The following is a 27,411-nucleotide window of genomic DNA, read 5'->3' as shown; positions in this document are numbered from 1 at the left end:
TGGAAAGCATATAACACCACCAGCACATCGCCTAGATCAGGCTGTCTGTCCAAAGTGGACATTAATAAGAGAAGTTACCAGGAGGCCAAAGGCAACTTTAAAGAACTTACAAGGCTTAATGGCTGGGTCTGGTCAGGCTGTGCATGTGACAACTATCTCCCAAGCGTTACACAAAGCTGGCCTGTATGGCAGGGTGGCACGAAGAAGCCTTTCTCGTTTGTGTTATGCAAAAACACATTTGAAAGAGTCTGATACCTTCTGGAAAAAGTTGCTATGGTCTGATGAGGCCAAAATGGACCTTTTTGGACTTAACTCCAAGCACTATGTTTGGTGAAAAGCAAACAACACACCACCTAAAACACACCACACCTACTGTGAATCATGTTGGTGGCAGCAATATGTTGTGGGAGTGTTTCTCTTCAGGTGGGACTGGGCGATTGGTCAGGATTGAAGGGGAAATGGATGCTGCCAAGTACATCCAAATTCTTGAGGAAAACCTGCGTCCCTCTGGTAGACAGCTGAAGATTGGCAGGACATTCATCTTCCAAAACCACAATGACCCTATACATACTGCCTAAACAATAACAAAATGGCTTAAGGATAAGAAGGTGAACGTCTTTGAGTGGCCAAGTCAGAGCCCTGATTTAAATTCAATCAATATCTGTGGATGGATTTGAAGGGAGCAGTCCATTGCTGCTTACCACAGAATTTGACTGAACTTTAACAATTCTGCAAGGAAGAATGTGCAAATAGTCCCAAAGTGTGCAAAGCTAGTACAGAGATATTCAAAAAGACAGATGGCTCTATGAAGTATTCAATCAAGGGGTTGATGACTTTTCCAAACCTGTTATCCAGTTTTTACATTTTTATTAATTTACAGAACTGTTGTGTTTTTTTTTATTTCATTGGTATGATGTTGTAAGACCAATACTGTAAATAAAGCTGGAAAAGTTATTTGGAATGGGGTTTGATTTCAGGCTATTTGATATTTTCACCACACAAGCTTGCAGTGCACCAAAAAATCTTATAATCATCAAAACCATCACCAGGAATGCATTTACATCCTCATGTGGATTTTAACAAGGCATTCTTCTTTGGAGGCAGAACAAGTTTCTGTTGCAGGGTGTGCATATCTCTATTATCTCGAGCCACAGGTTAAGGCTGGGAGAATGGCGGTTGCATCCTCAGTCCATGGATCTGATTTGGCAGAGGTTAGACTGGGCAGAAGTGGATCGGGTTCTCGGTTTCTCCTCTATCGCCTCTGAGGATAGATGCTCTGGTTAATGTAGAGACGATGACCCTCATGTATGCCTTCCCAACCAATAAGTCTGCTTCTGGCAGTTCTTCCAAGAATGTGGGAAGTCAGACAATATCTTATGGGGCTCTCTGATTACATCTGGTTATTCAGCAAAGATTACAGGACTATTCTGAATGCTTTGTTTTTAAGTGGCAGCTATTTGTGTCATTGTGCAGACAGCACAATCTTAATCCAGTTCAATGCCATGTTAGTTTAGTGATACCATTCACCATTACCATTAGTGTTTTTCTGTGGGTGCAAGCCCAGCTATACTTAAGGCATGTTGCAGCAATTACTGCTGAGCATGCACCAATTGGTGGTGTTTTCTTTGGAAGGCATTCACTTATTCCCAGTTTAATAAGTAGGATGAGTAGGCTGAGACCTTTCCATGCTGATTGTGCTCTTTTTCTCTTTCTTTAATGTTCCATTTGAGCTGTTGGAGTCAGCTTTAGAGAAAAAAAAAGAGTTTTGTCATTGGCCTTGACATCTCTTAAGACAGCTGTTTGTTTGTTTTGGTTGGTGTGACAAGGCTGTTACTCATTGGACTGGGTGTCAAATGCAAATGGATTTTGAGACATGGGTTATCTCCGCCTCTTGGTATTCAAGCTCTTCTCTCAAGCCTTATCTAAGGGTGCATCTTTGGAGGATATTTGTGTGGTGGCAGGTTGGGCACTCTTTTACTTTTATCTCATTTTATTATCTGGATGTTGACTTTGTTCAAGACCTCAAAGGCCTTGAGTTCCTGCCTCATCCTTCCTGTATCAACAATCCATTTTAGAAAAGTGACGTGATGTGCAGGCCAAGTAGTGAACACACACACATGCTAGTGAAGTGGGCAGCCATTTTTTGCTGCAGCACCCAGGAAGCAAACAGGGGTAAAATGTCTTCCTCAAGGGCAACTCAGTCATGAGTACTGAAAGTGGAAGAGCGTGCTGTTTATTCACTTCCCTCACCGATTTCCTGTCAGTACTGCAAATCAAACCTGTGTCCTACAGGTTATCAATTACCTGATCCACTGAGTCTGACTCAGTGTAAGAGTCAGTCATCTATATTTATAAATAACCTATTAACAAAATCTTAAAATCAATTCTATACTGAACTGGCAACCAGTGAAGTGCGGACCAGACTGGAATAATGTTTTACTCCCATAATTTCTTGAAGCTAGTCAGTTGGAAATGAGATAAATATTTCTAACAAATTCCATAATAAAGGCTACAGTAAACCAGGCAATGCATACCCTTACCAAAAAGAAGTAAACTTCAAGTTTATTTTATTAAATATACTTAAGTAAAGTTAAAGTATATTTTTAAGTATACTTTTTGTAGCAAGTATACAAATATCAGTGTACTAGTAGTATACTTTTAAGTGTACTATTTCAATATTCTTTGGGACTAAATTGGTATACTTTTAAGTATGCTTTAAGTATAACAGAAGTAAACTTTTAGGTATACTGACTTTTTATGCATTTTTAGTACACTTTAAAGTATAGTCTCAGTAAACTACTAGTTTAGTAGTTTTATACTGCAAGTATACTCGTAAGTTTTCTTTAAGTGAACTTTAGATCATACATTAAGTATACTACTATGTCCCTATTAATTATTATTAAGTAATAATTTGTATATATTTTGTTAATTAAAAATATGAAAAGCTTGTATTCTTTTTATATAAACACCTGAATGTGGGTAAGTTTCATAAATAAAAAATAAATAAACATTTTGAACAAAAAGATAAAAACTGAACGATTGCTCCAAAATGATCAAAAAGGTTTTAATTTCAAAATCATTTTAGCTGTTATAATAATATAAATAATCGTTTAAAAAAAAAAAATGAAATTTCAAGTTATCCTTTTGAGGTACAGGTAACACTGTGAATTGGCATGATTGTATATGCACTTCAGACAGTTGTCTTTTTGTCATTTTTTTTGTATTGGAAACTTCACCTCTATACACAGCAGTGGTGATTGTGATGAATTTTGATTTATTTGGGATTTGCCACTACATGAAGTTTGAAAACCTCTCTAAAAGGTTTCTAAAATGGCATCAACAACTTCAAGTGTAAAGGCGGAGACCAGGGAAGCGACATTGCTTGCACAAGTAGAAGCTCTTGAAGAAAAGCATGACTTAGAAATGCAAGACATGAAACTTAAAGCTCCAAAGGAACAAGAAATAAACTAAAAGTGCTGTATCAAACGTAGATTTGAAAGTTTTTGAAAGTTTGCAATTTGACGTTTGAAGTATAAACTGAAGTGCAAAAACACCAAACAATGGAATGAATGGCTGTCAAAGGGTCACTGTGTGACTAAGTGTTCCCATAAATGACTTCCCAAAACAAATCCCTTCAGCTGTGCTCCCATGAACACTTATTGCTGATCCTTTAACATTTGTACCACACGTTTTCAGTATTTAGGATTTCAGATCTATAAATCATTACACAAAGAACTACTAAATTAATGAACCAATAAAACAGACCTTCAGTGCTGCAACAATCTTACACTATTAGCAGGCAAGACTGAATAAGTTTAAATTAACATCCATTAAAAGTTATTTGATGTTATTATATCTTTGTAAAAAACCACAATGTGTACAGACACTGCCAAATATGTTTTTTGCTCTTTTTACAATCGGGCAGCAACATCCAGAAAATATATGCAAGGTGTAATTTCCCTTGTGTATCATAAAAGCTAACTCATGTATGTAATGCTCACTATGCCTCTCTGAGTACACCAACAACCAGGCTGTACTTTCTTTGCTAAGAATTTGTGAACCATTTTGTCAGCATTTAGGATTAAATAAGCAGGGTACTTTTATGCCTATTTGTGGTAACTATTTATTTGTGTCACCCACTTTAGATTAAACTTTTGCACGGTTAAGGATGAAAGGCTTAGTGTCATTTCATGATCTGTTTTCTAATAACACGTTTGTGACATTTAAAGACTTAAGCAGGTTTAAATCTAACCTATTCTGATATTTTTAATTATGTGACTTTGCCAGAGCACAATTGGCATCCTTTCCTCATCAAAAAAAAAACAAACAAAAAAATACATGTAGCCAACACATGACTTGTCTCTAGTATCAGGGAAACCTGCAGAAGGAGCTCAGATAAGAAATTGCTAAAGATCTGCAGATCGGTGCTAATATAACCTTTACCTGTATTTGTACTTATTTGAATCTGATACTTTATAGAATGATCATTTAATGCAGATTTATTTCTGTACATTCTATTTAGTTTTAAATTTTTATCTATTTTCAAATAAAAATTTTAAATATCAAAGAAGAGTTATTGAAAGAATTGTGATGCCATTTTAATGCAAAAACTCAATTTTAAAAATGGATAAAGTAAGAAAACAGGGTTGATGTATTAACTTGGGACAAAATAAATATTTTTAATAATGCAGTCAGTCGATTAAAATTTTTAATCAAAATTTTAATCTAATTAATGATGATGTTTCGATTAATTAATAAAATGAATTGCAAAAATTTGACTGAAAATACCCACAAAAGATTTTTTAAAGCTATTTTTGTGTTAAATGAGAAAGTATGAAAGTAGAAAGTAAAATAAATGTTTTAAACATTTAGGCTGCAACAGCCTATTGTAAACTATGGAACATAAAAGAAGATCATCTGAGAAACATCTCAGTATTTTGAGTCTGATTTGAGGTGGTTCAAAGAATTCACTACAGCAAAATTGAAGAAATGTACCAGAGGATGACTGTTGTGTTAGATGCTCTCAGTATCTTGTCAAAGGCCCTTAATATTATTCCCCTTTATTGCAGTCTTTGGAGTGTCTCCTATTGATGCCCTGCACAATAAGCACCAAGCTGATGTTATCGCTCTTGCTTCATTAGTAGCCAGAAGATACTGCTTTATTAGAATTCGTCATCAGAAGTCCCTCTCATTATACTTCTTGGTTAAATTACCTTTCTATGTAGGAAAAAGAATAAGCACTTGTTTTCCATAAAATCCTGTGTTTGTATATTCCAGGCTGTTTTTATTAATTTTGAGTAGTTTTTGCATAAATGAAACGAGCCAAGATACTGTTGCAGAAAACAGAATCCAAATGACTTATGCCTTATCACCTGGCATATGACAAAATGGCATCAGACACTAATATAATTATTGGTATAGTCATTGTTCTTGGTGTAAAAAGGCCTTAATATCAACAAATAGTTTCATGAACAGGGCTGTTTCATGAACTGATAATTAAGTAAAACAAACATATATGTATGTAGTTATTACTGAGGAGCTAGCACTAGAACTGCTTAATGCATTGCCTCAGAGTCTCAGAGTTCAGTATCTTTACATGTAATCATGTAAATCCTGTAACTGTGAACCTCTGATTGAGCTCAGCAGCATGAAATGAAAATCACTACTGCCTATATGGAAAAGGCCATAAGGGGTAAAGTTATCACAAAGCATCAAGTACATAGATGACATTAATGTAATGTCAGACGCGAAATTGCTAGCATCAAAATCAGCATTTAAAAGCAGATGGTGATTAATTGCATGTAATTTGATGGCAACACATATTTGAAGTTGTGAAGTGGAAAAGCAGTCAAGGATAACTATAGATTATGGTTTTGGTGACATGTTGAGACTTTGAAAGGAAATTCATGGCTTAAAGCAGAGGATTCAAGCATGATCCAGAAGTCTGCAAATAAAAGTATTGATGAAGCGTTAAATACTTCAAACTGCTCTTTGTGAAATTGAGGCAATACTAAGCAATAGACTTTTAACGGTATTGTCTAATCAGCCCAATAACAAATAAAACCTTAACAAATAACAAAATGACAATAGTAAAAGGACATTATTAAAGTACACAAGATATAGATGGAGAATACCTCCTTTTAGTGCAAGTACACCAAAAATGATCTCAGCCATAATGACACTGTCCTAATAACAGATGATACAGCACCACGGCCAATTGGCAGAGTCATTCAACCTTTGCAGGTTTCTAGAGGTCAAGAAAGAAGTGCCATTATTAAGAGTAAAATGTGCATAATGGAGTGTTGAGTGTTAGCCTATTTGAATGCTAAAGATTAATGCATGAAAAATAGATCTTATGAATCGATTAAATGAAGTTTTAGGTGATCCTAAAAAGATGGATATCGAAGAAAAAAAAACAAATATAAACTTTTTGACTTTGATATATGATATGAGAATGTATGTGCTTTATAATTATCTTTTATATGATAAAACAATAAAACTTTACTCGTGTTATTCTGTCTACGTGTAACTAATAAAATATTAAAAATATGTGTTTTGTGTATAAGTTTGTAATTGTTTTAATGTAATTGTTTCTGCAGCCAGTTTTAGTTTTTTTAAATGTATGTTCTTTAATTTATTTGGATGTTCACCTGTATCCACCCCTTATTAACTTTATACAACAGTTCAGTAAATGAAGAAGTTATTGTGTTACATTTTAGAATCAACATTGTCAGTATTATCTTTTTTTCTCAATTTTGCCAGTGAAAAAATACTTCCAAACAAAGCTTCAGCAAACCTTATGCCTTTCTGAACAACATACAGCAGTGAATCTGACTGAATCAGATTTGTGAGTAAATCAAATGAACCACTGATTCAGTGATTTATTTTTAAAGACAGTCACTTACTTTGTTTCTTAATGAATCGGTCATTTGAATGAATCATCTGAACGAATGACTAAATGACTCATTAAGACAGTGACTTGATATATAATACAGTATGATGATCAATATAATATAATATAACATTTGCATCTTTTGTTGCATCTGCCCTGTGCATTAGCTTTTTTTTCTGTGTGGCTGCATAAGAAGTGCATGGCCACGCATGCATGTAGCTTAGAGGAAACAGCAGGGGAGTTACTGCATCAGCCATAGCCTCTTTCCCTCACTCACCTCTCACTCTCTCTCCCCGCCATTATACTGACCTTCCCGATGTTGCAGGGTGATTGTAAAGCAACGGCCAATGCCCCATTAAAAGAGTGGAAACTGCCAGGCAGTACTAAATACCGGTGTGTGCAGCGGGGAGCAATGGGTAATAGCCGCAAGGTGAGGGCGTGCACAGGGATGTGATGTACTAAACCTAAGTGACCACCATGATTCAACTCAGGGTCAAACCCTCACTTCAGGCACCTGCTAATTTGGTGGATGAACTGACTGGTGTTTTTGAAATTATTAGGGAACATGTGTGCGAATGCTTCTCAGGGGACAGAAACAGAGAGGGCTGGGAAAGATGTGCAAGGGGTGGAGTCTTAGCAATGGGGGCGGAGCTAATCCTCAGATTTCTCTTGGAGCAATCTCCTGATAAAATGTTAAATAGACTTGTCTGAACAGGTTCAAGTAAAAGATACACAAGCCCTTCAGCCTGGCCGACTGCTTAGGTATCCCTGTTTTGCAAATATTAATGAACTCACAAAACCCAAGGCATGAATACAAAAGACAATACAGCCCAGTTGTTAGTACCACAGAGCTTTCAGGAAGTGTCATTCATGGCAGGTCAACATAATCCTATGATGTGACACTGGACTGATTTTATGGCCAGGCATTTGCAGTCACGTTCACAGATGATTTGCAATATGCCGCAAACACAAAAAAGCGCCATTACCCCAAAAGTGCTATTGTGTCCTCTCCCTTTGAACGAGGTCCCATTCAAGTACATTTGTATGGACCCCATCAAACCATTAGAGTGGTCAGTACAGGGACATCACTTTGCACTTGTTTTGGTAGACTATGCAACTCAAAACCCAGAGGCAGTAGTGCTCCGTACCAGTTTAGTGATAAATGTAGTGAAGGCTACATGTGTGAATATCTCTCTCTCTATATATACAAACACATTGAGCCTCATTTATGAAACGAATGAATGACAGAAAATTGGGCGTATGGTCGTTTCTATAATATATCAATATGGACATCAATATCTAAGTTTGTCTGAATTTGTGTACAGCACAGAGAATTTCGGAGAATTGTATGATGACAGCATTTTTATTTACCGCCGACAAACTAAGCTTTTTTATTCTTTTAGGGCGTTAGATTTATATGTGCAAATAGCACCATAAACAACAGACCAAGAGGATTCACACTTTGTTGCATCACCCACCTGCTGTAAAACAGAAATTATAAAAGGATTAAAATAAATAGGGCTAGTATACACAAAATATATTTAAATAATTAACAGATTAACAAAAGATGAAAAAAAATCCCTCTGCTTCAGGTATAGGCCATTTACGTTTATGTGACACTCTTAATGCATTTGATTTTTCTTTATCTTTTATATCTTTACTTTATTAAAGTTAACTGATCACTCAGACGCCTCACGCGTACACACACAACATTTTTAGCATTGCTAACTTGACATTTCAGCCATTCATCAAACTAAAATACAGTCAACCAAACATAAAAGTTACACTGCTCAATTTAAAAGGTCCGCTGTAAAATCAGTGTGCAGCGCCAGATTTTTGCCTAATTTGCGTTTTACTTTATAGTTTCATAAAAAATAAAATTCATTCTTGATCTGTTATACCGTTAAATTTAAAGGGTTTGTTGTGGATTAAGGAGAACTAAATAGGCTATAATGTTAATGTTTTGTCATATTTATTGGTATTTAATGCACATACTGTATAAAATTAATGCCATTGTTTGGAAATGTAACCTAAAGTTAAAGGGTGTTTCTAGAGTAAGATTAATTTCTCTTTCATGACTTTACTTCCTCTTTTTGGCTGCATTTTGTTTATCCGTGTTTTAAACTCTAGGGACAAGGTTTCTAAAGCAGGGTGTTTTTAGGAGCGTGATATTTAAATCATGATTTTTTTCAGCCACCATATCTATCAATTTACGATCATTCATATGATTGGCGGCATACGAATGTTTAATGAATCACACGTGTGTCACGTGTGAGATAGAGGAGGTCTGGGTCCAAGTGCGGGGAATAGAATTTATTAAATAAACACAAATAAACAAACAAATAACAAACCAAAAGGCCAACACGGCACAACACGACTAGAACAAATACAAAATAAACAGAACAGGGAACACGATCAAAAGCCAGGGATCCGGAACACAGAGACAGACTTACGAAGACAGCATACAGGAAAACAATGCAGACTCAACAGGGTAGTGGGAGAGTGGAGATTATAAAGACAATGGTGATTGTGAACAGCTGTGGATGTGATGAGTGCTGATGACAAAGACAGGTGATAACAATTAGGAAGTGCAGTGCAGGGAACAGCGACCTCAGGTGGCTGAGGTAAAACCCCACAGCCCAGATCGTGACAACGTGAACCTGGTTGTAAGTTGATTTGTGCACTTAGATCTGTGCTCATTTCTATACTAGATTGATAAATGAGACCCAATGTATTTGCCCCACCTTCTTCATACTAAATATTTAAGATTATCAATCGAAAGACAACATAACACAAAGGCAACATGATCAAATACATAGCCTTTTGTTCAATTTGATCGCTCATTTAAAAAACCTAATTTCCCCCATAAACTTAAAATATGGTTGTGCTGCCTTTAGCAAGCAATAACTGCAACCAAATGCTGCTGATCAAGGTGCTTTTTGGCCCACTCTTTTTGCAGAACTGCTTTAGTTCAGCCAAACTGGGGGGTTTTCAAGCATAAACAGCCAATTAAATGTCCTACCACTACATCTTAATTGGGTTCAAGTCAGGACTTTGACTAGGCCATTCCAAAAGTTTAATTGTGCATTTTTTTTAGCCATTTAGAGTACTCACTGCCATGCTTTGAATCATTGCCTTGCTGCATAATCCAGTTGCACTTGAGCTGTAATTTACAGACCAAATCTGTAATCTTTAATGTTGTCCTTTTGTGACTTGCTAGATGAATTCTCACTATACTCTGGAAGATCGACCGATTCTGGCAAGGTTTTTACAAAGTTTTTTCTATTTGGAGATAATGGCTCTCACTGTGGTTCTGCGGCGCCCAAGAGTTAGATAGCTTTGTAACCCTTCCCAGACTGATGTATTTTCATCACCTTCTTTGTCATCATTTCTAAATTTTATTGGAACTGGCATAGAGTGTTACCAGGCACTTTAGCCAACTTCATGCTGCTGAAGTTATCTAGTCCAGTTGAATTCCATTATAATTCTCCAGTTTCATTTACTGGAGAATTAGTAACTAGAAGGGGCAAATTAATTTTCACACAGACCCAGCTGACATGCTTCAATAAGTAGCATTATCATTTATAAACTGTATTTTGTGTTTACTTAAGTTTCCATTGTTTTATGTTTGATGTTGCTGAAACAATTAAGTATAGAGTAATACAAAAAGACAGAAGGACAATCAGGACAATAACTTTTTCACAGTACTATACACACACATTTCATGTTTTATGGGTTCATTCCATAGAAGTAATGGTTTTTCTACACTACAAACTGTATTTTCTAGCCCCTTACCCTAACCCTATACACCTAAACGTACTGGTCTGTGTACGTTTTGATCATTTGTTTTTCAATTTGAAATGAAATAAGCAATTAAACAATAAACGTACGCAAGCAACACTATAAGGTGTGCGTCCCTCCTTGCACTCGCTTTATTACGAGTGAGGACACTTACGAGTGAGGACACTCGTAATATGTGTTGCTTGCATGGATGCGCAGCATGCGGCTTCAGCTCTCGAGGGGGCTGATTGTCCGCATTGTCTGCGCATGCCATTGTGAGTGCTTTGTTCTAGGAAGGCTCTCCTCCCCGCAGGAGCCTTCCTTTTTTCCCCGACCTTCACACTGAGGTGTCGAGGTCATGGGGAAATCCTTTTTCAGCGCGTCTCTTCAGCCCGTCAGCCGCCCATTACTCTCACGTGGCGGGGCTGTCAGAGTGCACTTACAGGGAAATGCCTCGGGTTGAACAGACGCTTGCGGGCTATCTGTCCCCTGACTTGGCATCTTCCTTGAAGGCTCCAACCCTTCCATCTAAACCCCTCAGGACTACTTCCGTTCTGGTAGGGAAGGGCTGTGCGGCAGCAGGTCAAGCTGGTGCGTGTCTGCACACCATGGCGGTGTTGCAGGCGTACCAGGCGTACCTGCTGAAACAGTTGGATGAGGGCGATGGAGTTCAGCCTGAAGATCTGGCTGAACTCAGGAGGACCCCCGACCTGTCTCTCCGCGCCACCAAGGAGACCGCTCGCTCCATTGGGCTGTCTATGGCAGCTTTGGTCGCCGCGGAGAGACACCTGTGGTTGACCCTGTCTAATATTAAAGAAAGAGACAGGGTCTTCCTCCTGGACGCCCTGCTTGTGCCCTCCGGTCTGTTCGGCGACACAGTGAGCGCAGTCGTCAACAGACACCAGGAGGCGCAGCGTCAAGCGGGGGCATTTCAGCGGTTCCTCCCTCGCCGTCCTCCAGCTCAGGGGGCCGTTGGGCGTCAGCGGCCCCCTAGCTCCTCGCATCGGGAGACGCAAAAACAGAGCGTCGCCTCCCGTCTCCCCCCTTCGGGCAGGGTGCGGGAGTCCCAGCCAGCTGATTCCCCTAACAGACTTTCTGGCAGCGTGGAAACTTCTGCCAAACGTCTCTCAGTGGGACCTGCGCACTGTAGAAAAAGGTTACCGCATTCAGTTCGGTTTACCTCCACCCCTTTCAGCTGGGTCTTTCCCACAGTGGTGGGTCCCGAGCAGGCTCTGGTCATGGAATAGGAAGTAAAAAATCTCCTGGGGAAGATGGCCATCGAGGTGGTCCCTCCTCACGAGCGAGAGTCCGGTCTACAGTACTTCATTGTTCCAAAGAAGGATGGAGGGCTGAGGCCTATTCTAGACCTACGTGTACTAAACCGCTCGGTCATGCGCCTCAAATTCAAAATGCTGACGGTGAAACAGGTGGTCTCACACATCAGGTCCGAGGACTGTTTTGTGACTATAGATCTCAAAGACGCCTTCTTTCACGTCTCCATCCTTCCTCAACACAGGAAGTTCCTGAGGTTTGCTTTCAGGGGCAAAGCATACCAATATGGGGTTCTTCCCTTTGGCCTTGCACTCTCACCCCGCACTTTCACAAAGTGTGTGGATGCTGCTCTGAGCCTCTTATGGTTCCTTCGTCCCCTTGCTCACAGGCAGGGACATTCCTCAGTATGGCGGCGCGTGCATTCTCGTTCCCAAAGCGTTCGACGCAGCTCGTGTTACCAGGAAGGGAACGTCTCAGGTTACGTATGTAACCCTAGTTCCCTGAAGGGAACGAGACGCTGCATCTCTAAGCCATACTTCGGCATCCCTGCAGTGCTTGCTGTCTCCAGAAGCTGGCGTTGTACTCCACCGCACATGTTCTTATGCTTCCCGGTCAGTGACGTCATGACGCCCGTGACGTCTCACACTCTCGTTGGATAGTTGCACACATGATTCAGGACACAGTCACGCAGGAGGCGTTCCCAAAGCGTTCGACGCAGCGTCTCGTTCCCTTCAGGGAACTAGGGTTGCATACGTAACCTGAGACGTTTTTTTCATTTGTTCAGAACAACGAAAAAAAAAATAGATTTCGGCTTAATTTTTCATGAGCCATTTTCTCGTTTCTGCTTATTTCATTTTAAATTGAAAAACAAATCATCAAATAGTACACGGACCCCAGACCCTCACACAAAACTACAGCCATTTTTACTTGCTTAAAACATTCATTCTGTATAATTTAAAAGCATTTTTCCTTAAATGGACCAAAAATGTCCCCACAAGGACAATTATTTTGGATATTATCATCTTTGTGGGCAATATCCAATATACCTGAACAAACACACACATGCACACACAATTAAACCAATGAAAATAAATGCCTCATTGAATTTGTAGCAATGAATTAATGCATATCAAGACATCAAATGACTGATAGCTTAAAGGAACACTCCACTTTTTTTGGAAATAGGCTCATTCTCCAACTCCCCCTGAGTTAATAAGTTGTTTTTTACCGTTTTGAAATCCATTCAGCCGTTCTCCTGTTCTGGCGATATCACTTTTAGCATAGCTTAGCATAGATCATTGAATCCTATTAGACCAGTAGCATCACGTTCAAAAATGACCAACGAGTTTCGATATTTGTCCTATTTAAAACTTGACTCTTCTGTAGTTATATCGTGTTCTAAGACCATTGGAAATGCAAAGCTGCGAGTTTCTAGGCTGATAAGATTAGGAACTACACTTCCATTCCGGCGTAATAGTCAAGGAAGTTTGCTGCCGTAATAAGGCTGAAGCAGGAGCAGTAATACCACGCAGCACATGTGCAAATGCTAAACTAGCTGGGAACTCATTTCTGATAATACTCCGCCTGCTTCGGCCATATTACGGCAGCAAACTTCCTTGACTATTACGCCGGAATGGAAGTGTAGTTCCTAATCTTATCAGCCTAGAAACTCGCAGCTTTGCATTTCCGCTGGTCTTAGTACACGATATAACTACAGAAGAGTCAAGTTTTAAATAGGACAAATATCGAAACTCGTTGGTCATTTTTGAACGCGATGCTACTGGTCTAATAGGATTCAATGATCTATGCTAAGCTATGCTAAAAGTGATATCACCAGAACAGGAGAACGGCTGAATGGATTTCAAAACGGTAAAAATCAACTTATTACCTCGAGGGGAGTTGGAGAATGAGCCTATTTCCAAAAAAAGTGGAGTGTTCCTTTAAGTTTTTTCCACAAACTCAATGTCAGTCGAAATAAATTGAGAAAGAAGCGTGGAAAGAAGGAGACACAAAGCTCACTGGCTTCTTCCCACTAATAACCATCTACAAGAACAATTTTCAACTCTTATAAAAGAGCACATATTGCTTTGTAGGGAAAGCACTTTGTTTTTTTTTTCATTTCTTCTAAAACAACAGATGATGCTATCCCATTAGACTGTCCCATGGCGCATCTGCTGCTTCATTATTACCATAATAAACCATTTCCCCTACAGCCTCTCCAAAGTCAAAGGACAGGAAGAATTTTATGGCAGCAGTTTCTTCCTGGCACAGCTTTCTCGCATGAGCATGTAAAGACACGTCTCTCCAAGTTAGGCCAAATTGTCACTTTCCTCATTATCTGTCCTTCATATTTTCAAGACGAAAATAGTGAAATGTCTTTATTAGCAACCTAAAAATGGTTTCTATGCCTTTTACCGCATCTATGTGTGGAAGCAGACATGAGCTGTAGAAAACTGGAGAGAAAAAGCAATAAAGAATGGAAGAGATATGGATGATTTGCATGTTGAGCATATGGCCAGACTTACAGCTTGAGAACTCCAGGGGACATGAATGCTCATCCATTGGAAAGTTATTCAGCTTAAGCTGGCACTCTGCATCAATGGTCAACCTACAGACAGAAATGTCCTTAATTAAATTTCTTTCATAAGCCATTTCATTAACACCCTGCATTTATAATTGTCGGTGCCAGAATATGCTGATGTACACAGAACAATAACAAAATGACTGACAAATCAAAAGCTATTAATAGCAGGCATGCTTCATGATTGTTATAATTGGATGAATTCTTCTTGAAAGCAAGTAATCAGACTAGAGTTGCATAAAGAATCAATTAAACAAGTCAGAATGAACATCAAACTGTGATCAGCTGTGAAGTGTTTTATTAATGGTACCCAACAAAAGCTACCCAGATAGCAAGGTGATGTTCAGTTCTCATCCAAACCATCATTTTGTTTGAGACTGACTTTTAAACGTTTAAAGCATGTTGGATCAGCATTAAAATTCTGATGAAAGAGCACACATAGGTGGAGACAGTGACATGGAACTAGCATTGATTTGTAACCGATAACCACAGGACCATGCAAATATGTATAGTATTTCTGGACAATGCAGGAGGGAATGCAGACAATTACTTTTTTTCTGCAGGTGTACATCTCAGTAGCATAATTGATCTTTCCTATAAATAAATCTTGTTTGTTGAACTTGCATACTTCTCTGGCACAACTTCAAATAATAGTGTATCTCCTCATTATTTCTCTCCTGCTTTGTATTGTTACTGGCTGTAAATAAATACATTCATTTTAAAGGTTATTATAGTGTTTAAAAAAATCTGTAAAACTTTAGATTAGGGAACACATATTCACTATAAGAATTTTCTTTGAATAAACTTCTAATTTGCTGCTTATTGATAGTAAGTAAGGTAGTTGCTGTCATAGTGATTTTAGGTTCATGCATTAATACTTTACTGGTTTACAAACACTAATAAACCACTAGTTTTTCTAATCTAAAGTGTTATTAAATCATACACTTTTTTCTACATATTTTAAGTGCATCTTATTTTAGTAAGATTTATTCACAATGTCTTAAAGTTTCAATAACATTATATTTATAATTTAGTTTGAGTGCATACTGAGTTTAACATGCTGCTTGATTTGATGGGGATGCAAGGGGGTGTCATGCTCCTCGTTGAAAAAAATGACAAAAAACATTGCCTCTGTAAAACCACTATCCAATTTTAATTAATAGCATTGTGTATTATGTAAAACGTATCATGCAAACAAAAAATTCTAATACTCTTTGTATGATAATTTATGAATGGCAAGAGGACAGTGCAAGGACATTTTTGATGTTCTTTAAAAAGAAGAAGCAGAAGGTAAGTTGACAGTGTTCAAAGACATGCCTTTTTGATGTAACATTAGAAATAACAGCTGACATCAAGTGCACTCAATGAGGGATTGTTGTCAAGGGTGCATTTGGTTACTGAAAATTAATGCAGTCAGCAATGTTAGGTAGTGGGGACAATAATTAATTGGTCCCCTGCTGATTTTGCCCACTGAAAAGAAATGATCGGTCTATAATTTTAATGCTAGGCTTATTTGAACAGTGAGAGACAGAATAACAAAAAATCCAGAAAAATGCATTTAAAAAAAGTTATAAATTGATTTGCATTTTAATGAGTGAAATAAGTATTTGATCCCCTATCAATCAGCAAGATTTCTGGCTCCCAGGTGTCTCTTATACAGGTAATGAGCTGAGACTCTCTTTTAAAGGGAGTGCTCCTAATCCCAGCTTGTTACCTGTATAAAAGACACCTGTCCACAGAAGCAATCAATCAATCAGATTCCAAACTCTCCACCATGGCCAAGACCAAAGAGCTGTCCAAGGATGTCAGGGACAATATTGTAGACCTACTGTACACAAGGCTGAAATGGACAACAAGACATCGCCAACCAGCTTAGTGAGAAGGTGACCACAGTTGGTGCGATTATTCGCAAATAGAAGAAACACGAAATAACTGTCAATCTCCCTCAGTCTGGGGCTCCATTCAAGATCTCACCTTGTGGAGTTTCAATGATCATGAGAACGATGAGGAATCAGCCCAGAACTACACGTGAGTATCTTGATAATGATCTCAAGGCAGCTTGGACCATAGTCACCAAGAAAACAATTGGTAACGCACTACGCCGTGAAGGACTGAAATCCTGCAACACCCACAAGGTCCCCCTGCTCAAGAAAGCACATGCACAGGCCCAAATGAACATCTCAATGATTCAGAGGAGAACTGGGTGAAAGTGTTGTGGTCAGATGAGACCAAAATCCAGCTCTTTGGCATCAACTGTGTTTGGAGGAGGAGGAATGCCGCCTGTGACCCCAGGAACACCATCCCCACCGTCAAACATGGAGGAGGAAGCAGTATGCTTTGGGGGGCTATGCTTTCTGCTAAGGGGACAGGACAACCGCACTGCATCAAAGGGACGATGAATGGGGCCATGCACCATCAAATCTTGGGTGAGAACCTTGCTCCCTCAGCCAGAGCATTGAAAATAGGTCATGGATGGCATGGCGATGACCCAAAACACACAGCTAAGGCAACAAATGAGTGGCTCAAGAATAAGCACATTAAGGTCCTGGAGTGGTCTAGCCAGTCTCCAGACGTTAATCCCAAAGAAAATTTGTGGAGGGAGCTAAAGGTTTGAGTTATCAAACATCAGCTTCCAAACCTTAATGATTGGAGAGGATCTGCAAATAGGAGTGGGACAAAATCCCTCCTGAGATGTGTGCAAACCTGGTGACCAACTGCAAGAAACGTCTGACCTCTGTGATTGCCAACAAGGGTTTTGCCACCAAGTACTAAGTCATGTTTTCTGAAGGGTTCAAATACTTATTTCACTCATTAAAATGCAAATCAATTTATAACTTTTTTGATAATGTGTTTTTCTGGATTTTTTCTCTCTCACGGTTCAAGTAAACCTACCATTAAAATGATAAACTGATAATTTCTTTGTCAGTGGGCAAATGTACAAAATCAGCAAGGGATCAAATAATTATTTTCCTCACTGTAAATGTGTCAGGTTTAGTCTGTAAATTGTTGAGCTGTTTTCTTTTAAACAATGTGCACAGAAACCACCCCGCAGTTAATAGCTCAGCTTCTACACTCAAGGCACTCGAAAGCAGCACTTTAGCTGAGAATCTGCTGATTTTATAAAGTTATTTAGAACAGAATGGAAGCTCAGTGTATATGTGAGGGACTGAGAGATAACAATCCAAACAACAACAAAGAGGCAGAGAGAGAGAGAGAGAGAGAGAGAGAGAGAGAGAGAGAGAGAGAAAGACAGACAGACAATGTGTTACATTTAGAATAACTAAACACTTACTCCCTTCAAAGTCTTTACCATCAGCTGTGAAAGCTTTTGGGCACTGGAAAGTGTGGGGCCATCTGGAACTTACTTTTAGAGTTATTTTTTATTGCAAAATGTGTTTAGAATGACTTCAGAGAATGGCAATAATGATTAGGCTTAATAAACCCTTCAAAATGCCCTCCGAAGGCAGCAGTCAATGGGAATGTGTTTGTGTGAGTGAGAGACTGCATCTGGTGCACAGTCAAACAAGACAGTTACAGTATATACATTACTATGAAGCTTATATATTTTAATCATTACACTATTTTTTTTAAAATCATTGTGTAAGTAAAGCAATACCAAAGAAACATTTGACCACACCCACCCCTTACATTTTTTTAAAATTATTATTTAATTTTAACTCATTTGTATTTTATTTTTTACAACCTACCAATGGTTTAACATACTAGCATTCATAAGTGTGACCGTACAGTATGTATGAAAATTAAATTTACTTGCTTTTTCAGGTCACATTTCATAAAACAAACAAACTGTAGTGTAGCTTTTGTCCCACTTTTACTATATCTTTTATTTCTTTATTTTATATCCAACTTTTGATCTTTAATTGGTTAGGACTTTGATGACAGACTACAAAAATTTTAAACATTGATTTTATTATTAACATTTCATTTCAGTTGCTTTCAGTGTTGTTAAAACAACATATATTTAGAAACACTGTCTAATGTTGATTCAGAGTCCCTACTATCAATTTTTTAACATTGCAGTTTTGTTTCAAAATGATCTGAAATTGAAAAACCATTTTGTAAACTTTAACTCAACATTGACTTAGCATTGTTTCAATGGTTGCTTGCTATCTGGGTACGCTCTGTTTATGTATGAGAAGAGTAATTCCCAATTAAAAAAGGTGCATTTACCTCAAAGTGTAGAGTATACGCCCGTCGTTCCATATCCGAAGCATCCGATTAGGTGTGGTGATCCAATGGGCATCTGCTTTCTTAGAGTTGCGGAAAAACGTGTCAGGGATCCAGATTTTTCCTACCATGTTGCTGTTGAGACGCAGAACCTTCATGGTGCTGTTGAACTTCAACCGCCTGTCATACCACGTCTGAGCGAAGAAGATGTCAATCGTGTACTCCTAAGGAATCGAAAAGGGCAGACCTTTCAGACAAAACCAGTGATTGAGTGCATATCCCTTTGTCCCAGTTAGAGTATTATAAATATTCCACTTTGTTTGGCTTTTTTGGCCATTTTAGATGGCCAAAGACAAAGAAGAGAAAGACGTGGGATAATGAAACGACACAAGCCAGATTCAAACTTACTTTAGTATGTGTGTTATTGGCCATTTTAAACAAGTTTGGCATAAATGATTCAATCCATAAACACTGATTTAATGCAAGTTACAGTGCTACAGTGTATATGCTTCGTACCATTTCATAAATGTATGTTAAGGGACTGTCACAGCCCACAGTCCTTTTCTTATAAGTTAGATGCATACCACACTGAGATAAAAGTAGCCAGCAACACTTGTGTTTATTTGGAGAACAGCCCACATCTCCAATGCATTTCACGTCCATGTTATAGGAAACGAGCACATGAATTAAAAATAGAAATTATTGATTACCAACAAATTTCATTATATTCTATAATCAATTGGGGTATATTTCAAAATGACAAACAATTTCATGCCCACAGAAATGTTACTATACATGTACTCTTTTAATTGAATATCTCCCAGAATAATTGTGGTTTAGCCATTTCTAAAAGCATTTTGGCAGATATTCTAAATGAGAATCTATAGAAGCCTGTTTCCACCACTGAACATAAATAAATTAATTGTAATTAATGGTAATTATCTTTTCTCACAATTCTGACTCACAATTGCGAGTTATAAAGTCACAATTTACTGTGAGAGAAAAAGACAGAGATATACACTTGCATTTGTAAGAAATTAGACCTGGACTTAATTCACAGTTGCGAGTTTATATCTCAAAATTATGAGAAAAGTCAGAACTGTCAAATTAGAATGCACAATTGTGATTTTATATCATGCAATTCTGAGGAAAAAAGTAAGAACTGCAACATGTAAACTTGTGCAATTGCAATTGCAAAAAAAAAAAAAATCTGAATTCTGAGATAAAAAGTTGCAATTTCGTTTTTTAAAAGGGTTCCATGCAAAATGTGTTAGAGGATATTTCTTACCATGTTGATGGCATTAACTGGACCAATACTGTTGACAAACATGTCTGTATGGATCACGGTTGGTTTGACTGTAGAAAAAGAATGTAAAATTAGTTCACTTAGCTCAGAATACATTTAATAAGGTTTATTAAGGTAATCACAATAGAGCAAGTTTGGTTTTAGTCTTTTTTTTTGTTACACTAAAACCAAACAAAGCACTTGATAAAAGCCACATGAGCATTTCATCTGACACTCTTGTTAAAATAAATGACAGTGTACTGCCATTTTATACTGACTTTAATGAATATTCATTAAATGATCTCTATTTGTGTTCCACAGAAAAAAAAAATGGTAAGGACAACGTAAATTATGACAGACTTAGATTTAATGAGATTTTTTGGTGATCTATGCACATGTTCCACTAACACTTGACAGAATGTTGTTAGAAAATGTTTGTTTTCTAATTTAATTTTTTAATCTAAAACAAAAATCTAATGCAATGTAAGTCATTTGTTGGCAGCACCCATACATACATATTTACATGAAGCATGAATACTAAATATTTAGAATGTAACCATTAAAGAAATAGTTCACTCAACAATCACTATCACTTGTTCACCAATGGTTACTGCAAAAATTCACTGCAAAGGATCCACTGGTGAGTAGAGCAAGAGTGCAAACAACTGATAAAAACATCACAGTATTTCATCAAATAATGTCTTGTCATTGTCTTGACGGCACCCATTCACTGCAGAGGATCTACTGCTGAGCAAGTGATGCAATGCAACATTTCATTTTTGGGTGAACTATTTGTCTGCTCTTTTTTTCCAGATATACTGATGGCAAGTTATAGAAGACAAGCCCAGAAAATGACAGTTCCTAAATAAAGAAATAAATAAATAAACTGTCTGCTCACTGCTCACTCACAGCTGTCTCTCACAAAATGGAGCATGATGTTAGACACCGCTTCGTCATGAACAAGCAGTCACCACCATTTAACATCACAGCACAGTTTTCATCTACAGTTTTCACAACAAATTCACAAAAATAAAACTAGCTTTACTCATGGTTGCCTGGTTGGAGTGAGATTTTAATGACATGGGCTGAATCAACCAAAACAAAAAGTAAAATAAATAATTTCTTAAATGATCTTTTATGTCTACAAAGAAGAACCATTTTTGGTTCCACAAAGAACCATTCAGTCAAAGGTTCTTTAAAGAACCATCTCTTTCTTACCGTTTTATAATCTGAAGAACTTTCTTTCTCCAAAAAGAACATTTTTGTGAAACAGAAAGGTTCTTCCGATGTTAAAGGTTCTTTATGGAACCCTTTAGACAAAAAGGTTCTTCTATGGCATCGTGAAGCACCTTTATTTTTAAGAGTGTATGTTGTTTAGGCCATTGCAGCTTAAAGGTTTCTGTGTAATAAAGTCTATGTTGAATCAAATAAAATATTTAATAATATAAGCTATTTTTTGCTTTTCTCACTTTACACGATGTCTTTCATTAGATTAATTGGCACATTGTTTAATGAATTAGATTTACATTTTGAATCTCTTGACAGCCCTAGAAAATACACTTATGATAATAAGGGAATGCACAACATTGATTTTGCATTGCCTAGTTATTTGGCATGAGTTTTAATTGGGCAATGTGAGAGTGTGAGACTGGGTCTACAAGTGTGCGTCTCATGCAAAATTAGAGGATCATGCACCTAGAGGAGTTCAAATTTGACAAATCAGAGACACTTCTTTGTAATCCTTCAAAGAAATGTGCCGGACCTGAGACATAGACACAGACACTGATTTTGGTAGACTGGCAAAAGTAATTTTAAATGTAAATAAAAATGTATATTTTGTAAAATAAACAATACACATACTTGCACACACACACATAGGGATAAAAATATATTAACTGTAGCCATGAATTTTATTCATTAAAATTTGTTCCCCTGTTATGAATCAGGACCATAAATTAACTTTTTTTTGTGGCCATGTTTTACTAATTCATTACCTAGTTTTGATTTGGAAATTAATTAGTACATGTTTATGATTTACAAAAATGAGGGAATGAATTAATACATCTTGAGGAACAAAGTCTTCATTAGTGGACATGACATATAAGGTACAACGGGGCTAAAGGCGCCCAAGGGGAAAATGATATTTGATACTATTTTCCTCTAAGCCACTAGATTGCAGAAAAATGTGGCGAAGCACTTTCGCTTTTCAAGATACACGTGCAACTTTGGCTGATGACACGATTATGAGCAGCAATGCATTCTGTGCTTACTTGATCTAATTTTGGATGTTTTTAAAAAATGTGTAGATTTAAGTAGCACATGAGAAACGCTAAAATTCTTGAATATATCTTGAGACAAAGGTCTTCTTAATGACTTTCAGTTTTGTTTAAGATAATTAAAGCAAGAGTTTTTACAAATTAAAGAATATGTAAAAGTATGGTATTTGGGGTAAAAAGTACCTCTGCTGTTGGGGCTAAAAGGCACAATAATTAACATGATATTTAATAGAAGGCTGACTTTTCTATATGTTGACATGACATTGTCAGATTCAGACGGTAAATATAATAAATTATGTTGGGTGTCCATTTTTAGAGATAATCACCATGTTTAGAATAAAACCATCATATTTTAAGCATGTTATTAATCATATTGGATTGGATTGGATTCAACTTTATTGTCATCACAATCATGTACAAGTACAATCATATCATATCATAATAAAATATAATTTGCTGTTACTACTGTAAATCAATATTAAATTTCTATTGGATCTCCAATGCTTTCAGAATCGTTACACTTTAAAATGATTTTCTTTCTGTATTTTAAAATATGTTTTATTTTAACATATTTTAATGACAGTATATTTATTGAACAAAAATGTATTCTTTTATTTATCAAAATAAGGAGAAAATAGTACAATGCTAGCTAAAGTGAGTATTTTGAACAAGTATTAACTTGTCTGACACAAAAACAACAACATTATTTTAGCTAAAGTATTTGTATTAATACTGTATGCCTTTTACCCCGTGTGTGGAAAACTACTTTAGGTACTATTCATTTTCTATCTCCATTAATCAAATAACATAACATATACATATAACATATATTTTAGACATTCAAAAGACTGTGGGGTCACATGGCCCTGTGTTAATGATGTACTGCAAAGAGCTAGAGATCAGGAGAGTAATCAAATCTCATCTAGGGTTGCTGTAATAGTATCTCTATTTTGACTGTCCATTATTCTGAGTGCAGTGCATTCCGAGTTCAATACATAAAGTACTTACATTCTCTTCATCCTGAAAATGTAAACCGCAGAAGGCTGTGCACTCAGCTCTCATCTCATGTGGTCCAGGAACTATAACTAAGCTATAACATTTTTCTCTTTCTCTTTGGTTTTGGCTCAAAATTGCATTAATCCTTCAATCTTTTGCCATGCAATCTAGGCAGGTAACATTTGATGATGGTTTGATGTTAGCTTGACAAAAAGATATAAAACTTTGCCTAAAAGTTTCAATTTTGAAGGAAAGTAATACCACCACATTAAAACACTTCAGAGCTCATTAAACTTCAACGGACCCCTCAGAAACCACATCAAACCAGTTCAGATACCCAATAAACCTCTATAAACAATAGACTTCATTAGAGCACTAACTATCATTGAACACTGCTAGGCATTGTTAACGTTGCATTGATAACATGTTGGCATTTTGTTTCCATCATTAGCATGTCACTAACATGGTTTTCATGCTCATAGGCATTGTTTACATATGTCAGCATGTCTGGTGCTTGATCCCAGTATAACTGCTTGCAATTCTTGTTTTTATTAGGGCCCAAGCACTAAAAGGTCTGTAGCCCCTGATGTAATTATTATTCCTCCCCAGCTCTTGTCTATGGCAGCTCTAAGAGCCGCATGAAGGAAAATAATACAATTTGGCACACTTATTGGTATGGTCCTCAATAGTAATCTGATTACTATTTCTGGCATCTCTAGAACCAAGTCTACTGTGCCAGAGTTGGTTAACTCTTGAATCCTTTGTTTTAGAAACAAAGAAAAATCTTATTTGATCTGTTTACTCTCCTCATGCTGACCCTTACGAAAAAGATGTTTTTTCAAGTGTGCTATTAGTATACTTCTTTTAAACTGAAAATAGGAAAGTGTACTTTCAGTCTACTTTTTATGTACAGTACTTCTCAGAAATGTGCTTTACATACTTTTCAGAAATATACTTAAAATGACATTTAAGTATACTTGACTTATACTTAGAATAAGTCTAAATATATTTGCGCTTGTGCTCTGAGAATCTGTTTTTTATTGTTATACACTAGGGGTGCTGTTACACATCTTCTGTACGGAATTTCCAAAACACAAGTGAAGAAGAAACCGAAAAAACAGATGCTTCCACATGTAATCTAACACAATTGTCAGACATAAAACAGCATCAAAACAATTAGTTATGGAAAACTGTGTAACGTTATGGAATAAAATGTCACCCATGAAGAGGTAATAATGACTGTCAAGCTTTGGGGTGTTGATCGACTCCCTCTATGTTTTGATCATCATGAATAATCTTTTATTACTTTTCGCTTTTTGTTCAAATTTTTTTTTTTTTTTTTTTTTATAAAATGTACCCACATTCATGTGTTTGTAAAAAAGAAGGCATGAAGCTAGAATAAAATGTTTTTGTTTACAAGCAGATCCCCTGTTCTTTCTTCTGATGTTTTTTTATGTTCAGATATTCATATAACAAAATGTATACAAATTAATACATAAATAGGGACATAGTAGTATACTTAAAGAGTTCACTTAAAGAAAACTTACGAGTATAACTGTAGTATAAAACTATAGTAGTTTACTGAGACTATACTTCGAAGTGCACTAAGATGCATAAAAAGTATTTAATTAGTAAACTATCAGTATACCTATACGTTCACTTTTAGTATACTTGCAGTACAAACTAAAATCATAGATGTAAACTAGTTGTGTACTCAAAGTTTACTACTGTTGTACTTAAAAGTATACTTTTATATACTAGAAAGTGGGCTAATTTAGTCCCAAGGAGTATTGAAATAGTACTTAAAAGTACACAACTAGTACACTGATATTTGTATACTTATAAGGTACACTTAAGAAATTCTTGAACTTTACTTAAGTATACTTAATAAAATAAACATGAAGTATACTTCTTTTTTGGTGAGGGGATCAAAGCCAGTATTTTACATTAAGGCCCATTGCCTAATTTCATTTTTTTGCTACTCCTCCTTCAAATTTTGTCCATAACTCAATAAAATTTGGCTCAGATGAGCTGGATCTAGCTGCACAGAAATGACTGAACAGAGCTTAGCATGACTGTTCTTAAACGTTTAGTTAGTTAATATGCTTTCAAATGATGAACATAAAAGCTTATTATTATAAAAGCTGTGTCATTTTGTGATGAGAAGCAGATTGTTTTTTGGAAAGTGAAATCAAATTTAAATAGTACACAGAACACGACTCAAAAATCCCAGCTGAAAGAGTAAATCAGAGAGATATTCCCACATCAGATGTGAGAAATCCCCACATCATCTGCTGACAGTAACATGGGCTTTAACAAACACTGAATCACGGTTTGCAATTGAGAGGGAGTTTGGTGTGTCACTAAAGCTATTAAATCAGAATGTAATGAGGTTCAGAATTCTCAGAGATTAAGCATGTATTTGAGGCAGCTGTTAAACAAAATAACACACATTTTCAGTAGCTCAGATCTGAATGTAAAAAAAGAAACAGAACCTACCTCCGATGTCTGGCCGCAGCTTGTTATCGTAGCCATCTAGTAAGCTGTTCAAAATATGCGTGACGTCGCTCTCATAGACTTTGGGGGTCAAAACCCATGTTTTGTTTGTCACTTCATCATCATCACTTTCCAGCTGGACAGAGCTAATGGGGAAACAAAGATGAAAAAAAATGAAAAAAGGTGAATCAAATTTGCTAAACTGTCACCATCGTAAATGCACCATCTATAAATGCAAGAGAAGATCATGTTGAATTAATTTGGACAACATAAAGATCCATACAATCTTGTTAACAAGCTGTCAAGCGAGTATACTGTAAAATTTTATTTCCACCTGAATTTTGCCGAAATGTCTTTCAAAGAGTCTGAAAGACTGATTTTGTCCCTCAGTACCCTACAAATTGAAGCCATTTATCTAAATGACATAGTTTGTGAGTATTCTGTGCTCTCCATGCAAATATAGCTGAGGAAGAGACTTAAAATTCTTGAGTGCAGTCATGTTGCTTTTCTTATTGCCTTGTTAAATTGTGTGAAGCTGAAAAGAAATATCAAGAAGGCTTACTTTAATGTATACAAACCTAAATTAGTAACATATTAAGCATTGACAGAATTTTTCCATGTTTCCAAGGTTGCAACTTCTGAAAGAGTACTGAACATCTTGATCAAAACATGGCAAAGAAACTAATCGTGTATGTAAGCAGATGCGTTATGTATAGTAACTTGACCATCAAACATTAAACACTCTGAAAAAAAAAAACAATAAGTAAATTTACATAATTTTAATTTTGCTAGTTTTTGCATGCATAATTTTTAAGTAAAATTTAAGTATGGAATTAAGTAAAATGTACTTAACTAAGTTAAGGTGGCAAAGGTAACAAGTAAATTTAACTTGTACAGTTAGAGTTTGATGAGTAATTTCTACTTAATTATTTTAAGTTTACCTTGCAGTAAACTTTACTCAAACATCATACCACTAAAAAATGCCTTTAAAGCATGTGGTTCACTTACAAACATGTACGTAAGCAAGTAGACAGCTCTTCATTGTTTGATGAATGGGTCATTTTGAGTAAAAAATAAACTCTAGATGTTACACAACAGCAAGTTACTTAACCTAACAACAAAAGCAACCATAAAACAGTGTAAATACTTCTTGAAAACAGTAAAACATTTAACCTTATTATTGATGCCCAAATGCATGATGGGAACAACGGGATCATGACTTTGATATTTACTTAAACAATCTTTGTAAAAAAAATAACAAACAATTCCATGAAAGATATACTTATGTTCAAATTTGAAATTCTACAAGCATTAGTACTAATATTAAATGTACTATTTTTTTTTATTCTTGCCTGAACTAAATTATTCAATGTAGAAATTATATTTGTTTTCTGTATTATTTTCTTCAACACAAAATAATTTTTTTCAGTGCAGCATCTGAATTACAACTGCTTAACATAAGCGAATGGAATGTCAAAATGTGTTTGATCATGGATTCAATTTCGGATGCAGTCTTTTGACAAAAATGACATTTTTCTTTTTTTTCAAAATGTTGATTTTTAAGGAAACTTGCCTACAAGTTTTGATAAAAAAGATTGCGTGAAGCTAAAGTAAAACACTTTATTTTGTTTAAGAGCAGAGGATC

The 27,411-nt window shown here is 36.5% G+C and overlaps 1 protein-coding gene across 4 annotated transcripts in view; it reads right to left on the bottom strand.

The window, feature by feature from the left end:
• gabrg2 (gamma-aminobutyric acid type A receptor subunit gamma2) overlaps positions 1-27,411 on the bottom strand; it is a 73,454-nt gene that overhangs the window by 28,044 nt on the left and 17,999 nt on the right. For all 4 annotated transcript variants that reach the window (XM_073824103.1, XM_073824104.1, XM_073824105.1 and 1 more), the window contains exons 2-5: positions 25,770-25,912; positions 20,002-20,069; positions 18,717-18,937; positions 14,470-14,552 (exon numbers count right to left, since the gene is read on the bottom strand). In XM_073824103.1, coding sequence (XP_073680204.1) covers positions 14,470-14,552; positions 18,717-18,937; positions 20,002-20,069; positions 25,770-25,912 — 515 coding nt within the window. The remainder of the gene's footprint in view (positions 1-14,469; positions 14,553-18,716; positions 18,938-20,001; positions 20,070-25,769; positions 25,913-27,411) is intronic.

This window comes from Garra rufa, chromosome 19 (genome assembly GCF_049309525.1).
Source record: "Garra rufa chromosome 19, GarRuf1.0, whole genome shotgun sequence".
NCBI classification, from domain to species: Eukaryota; Metazoa; Chordata; class Actinopteri; order Cypriniformes; family Cyprinidae; genus Garra; species Garra rufa.
This window is presented reverse-complemented; position numbering and strand designations above follow the sequence as displayed.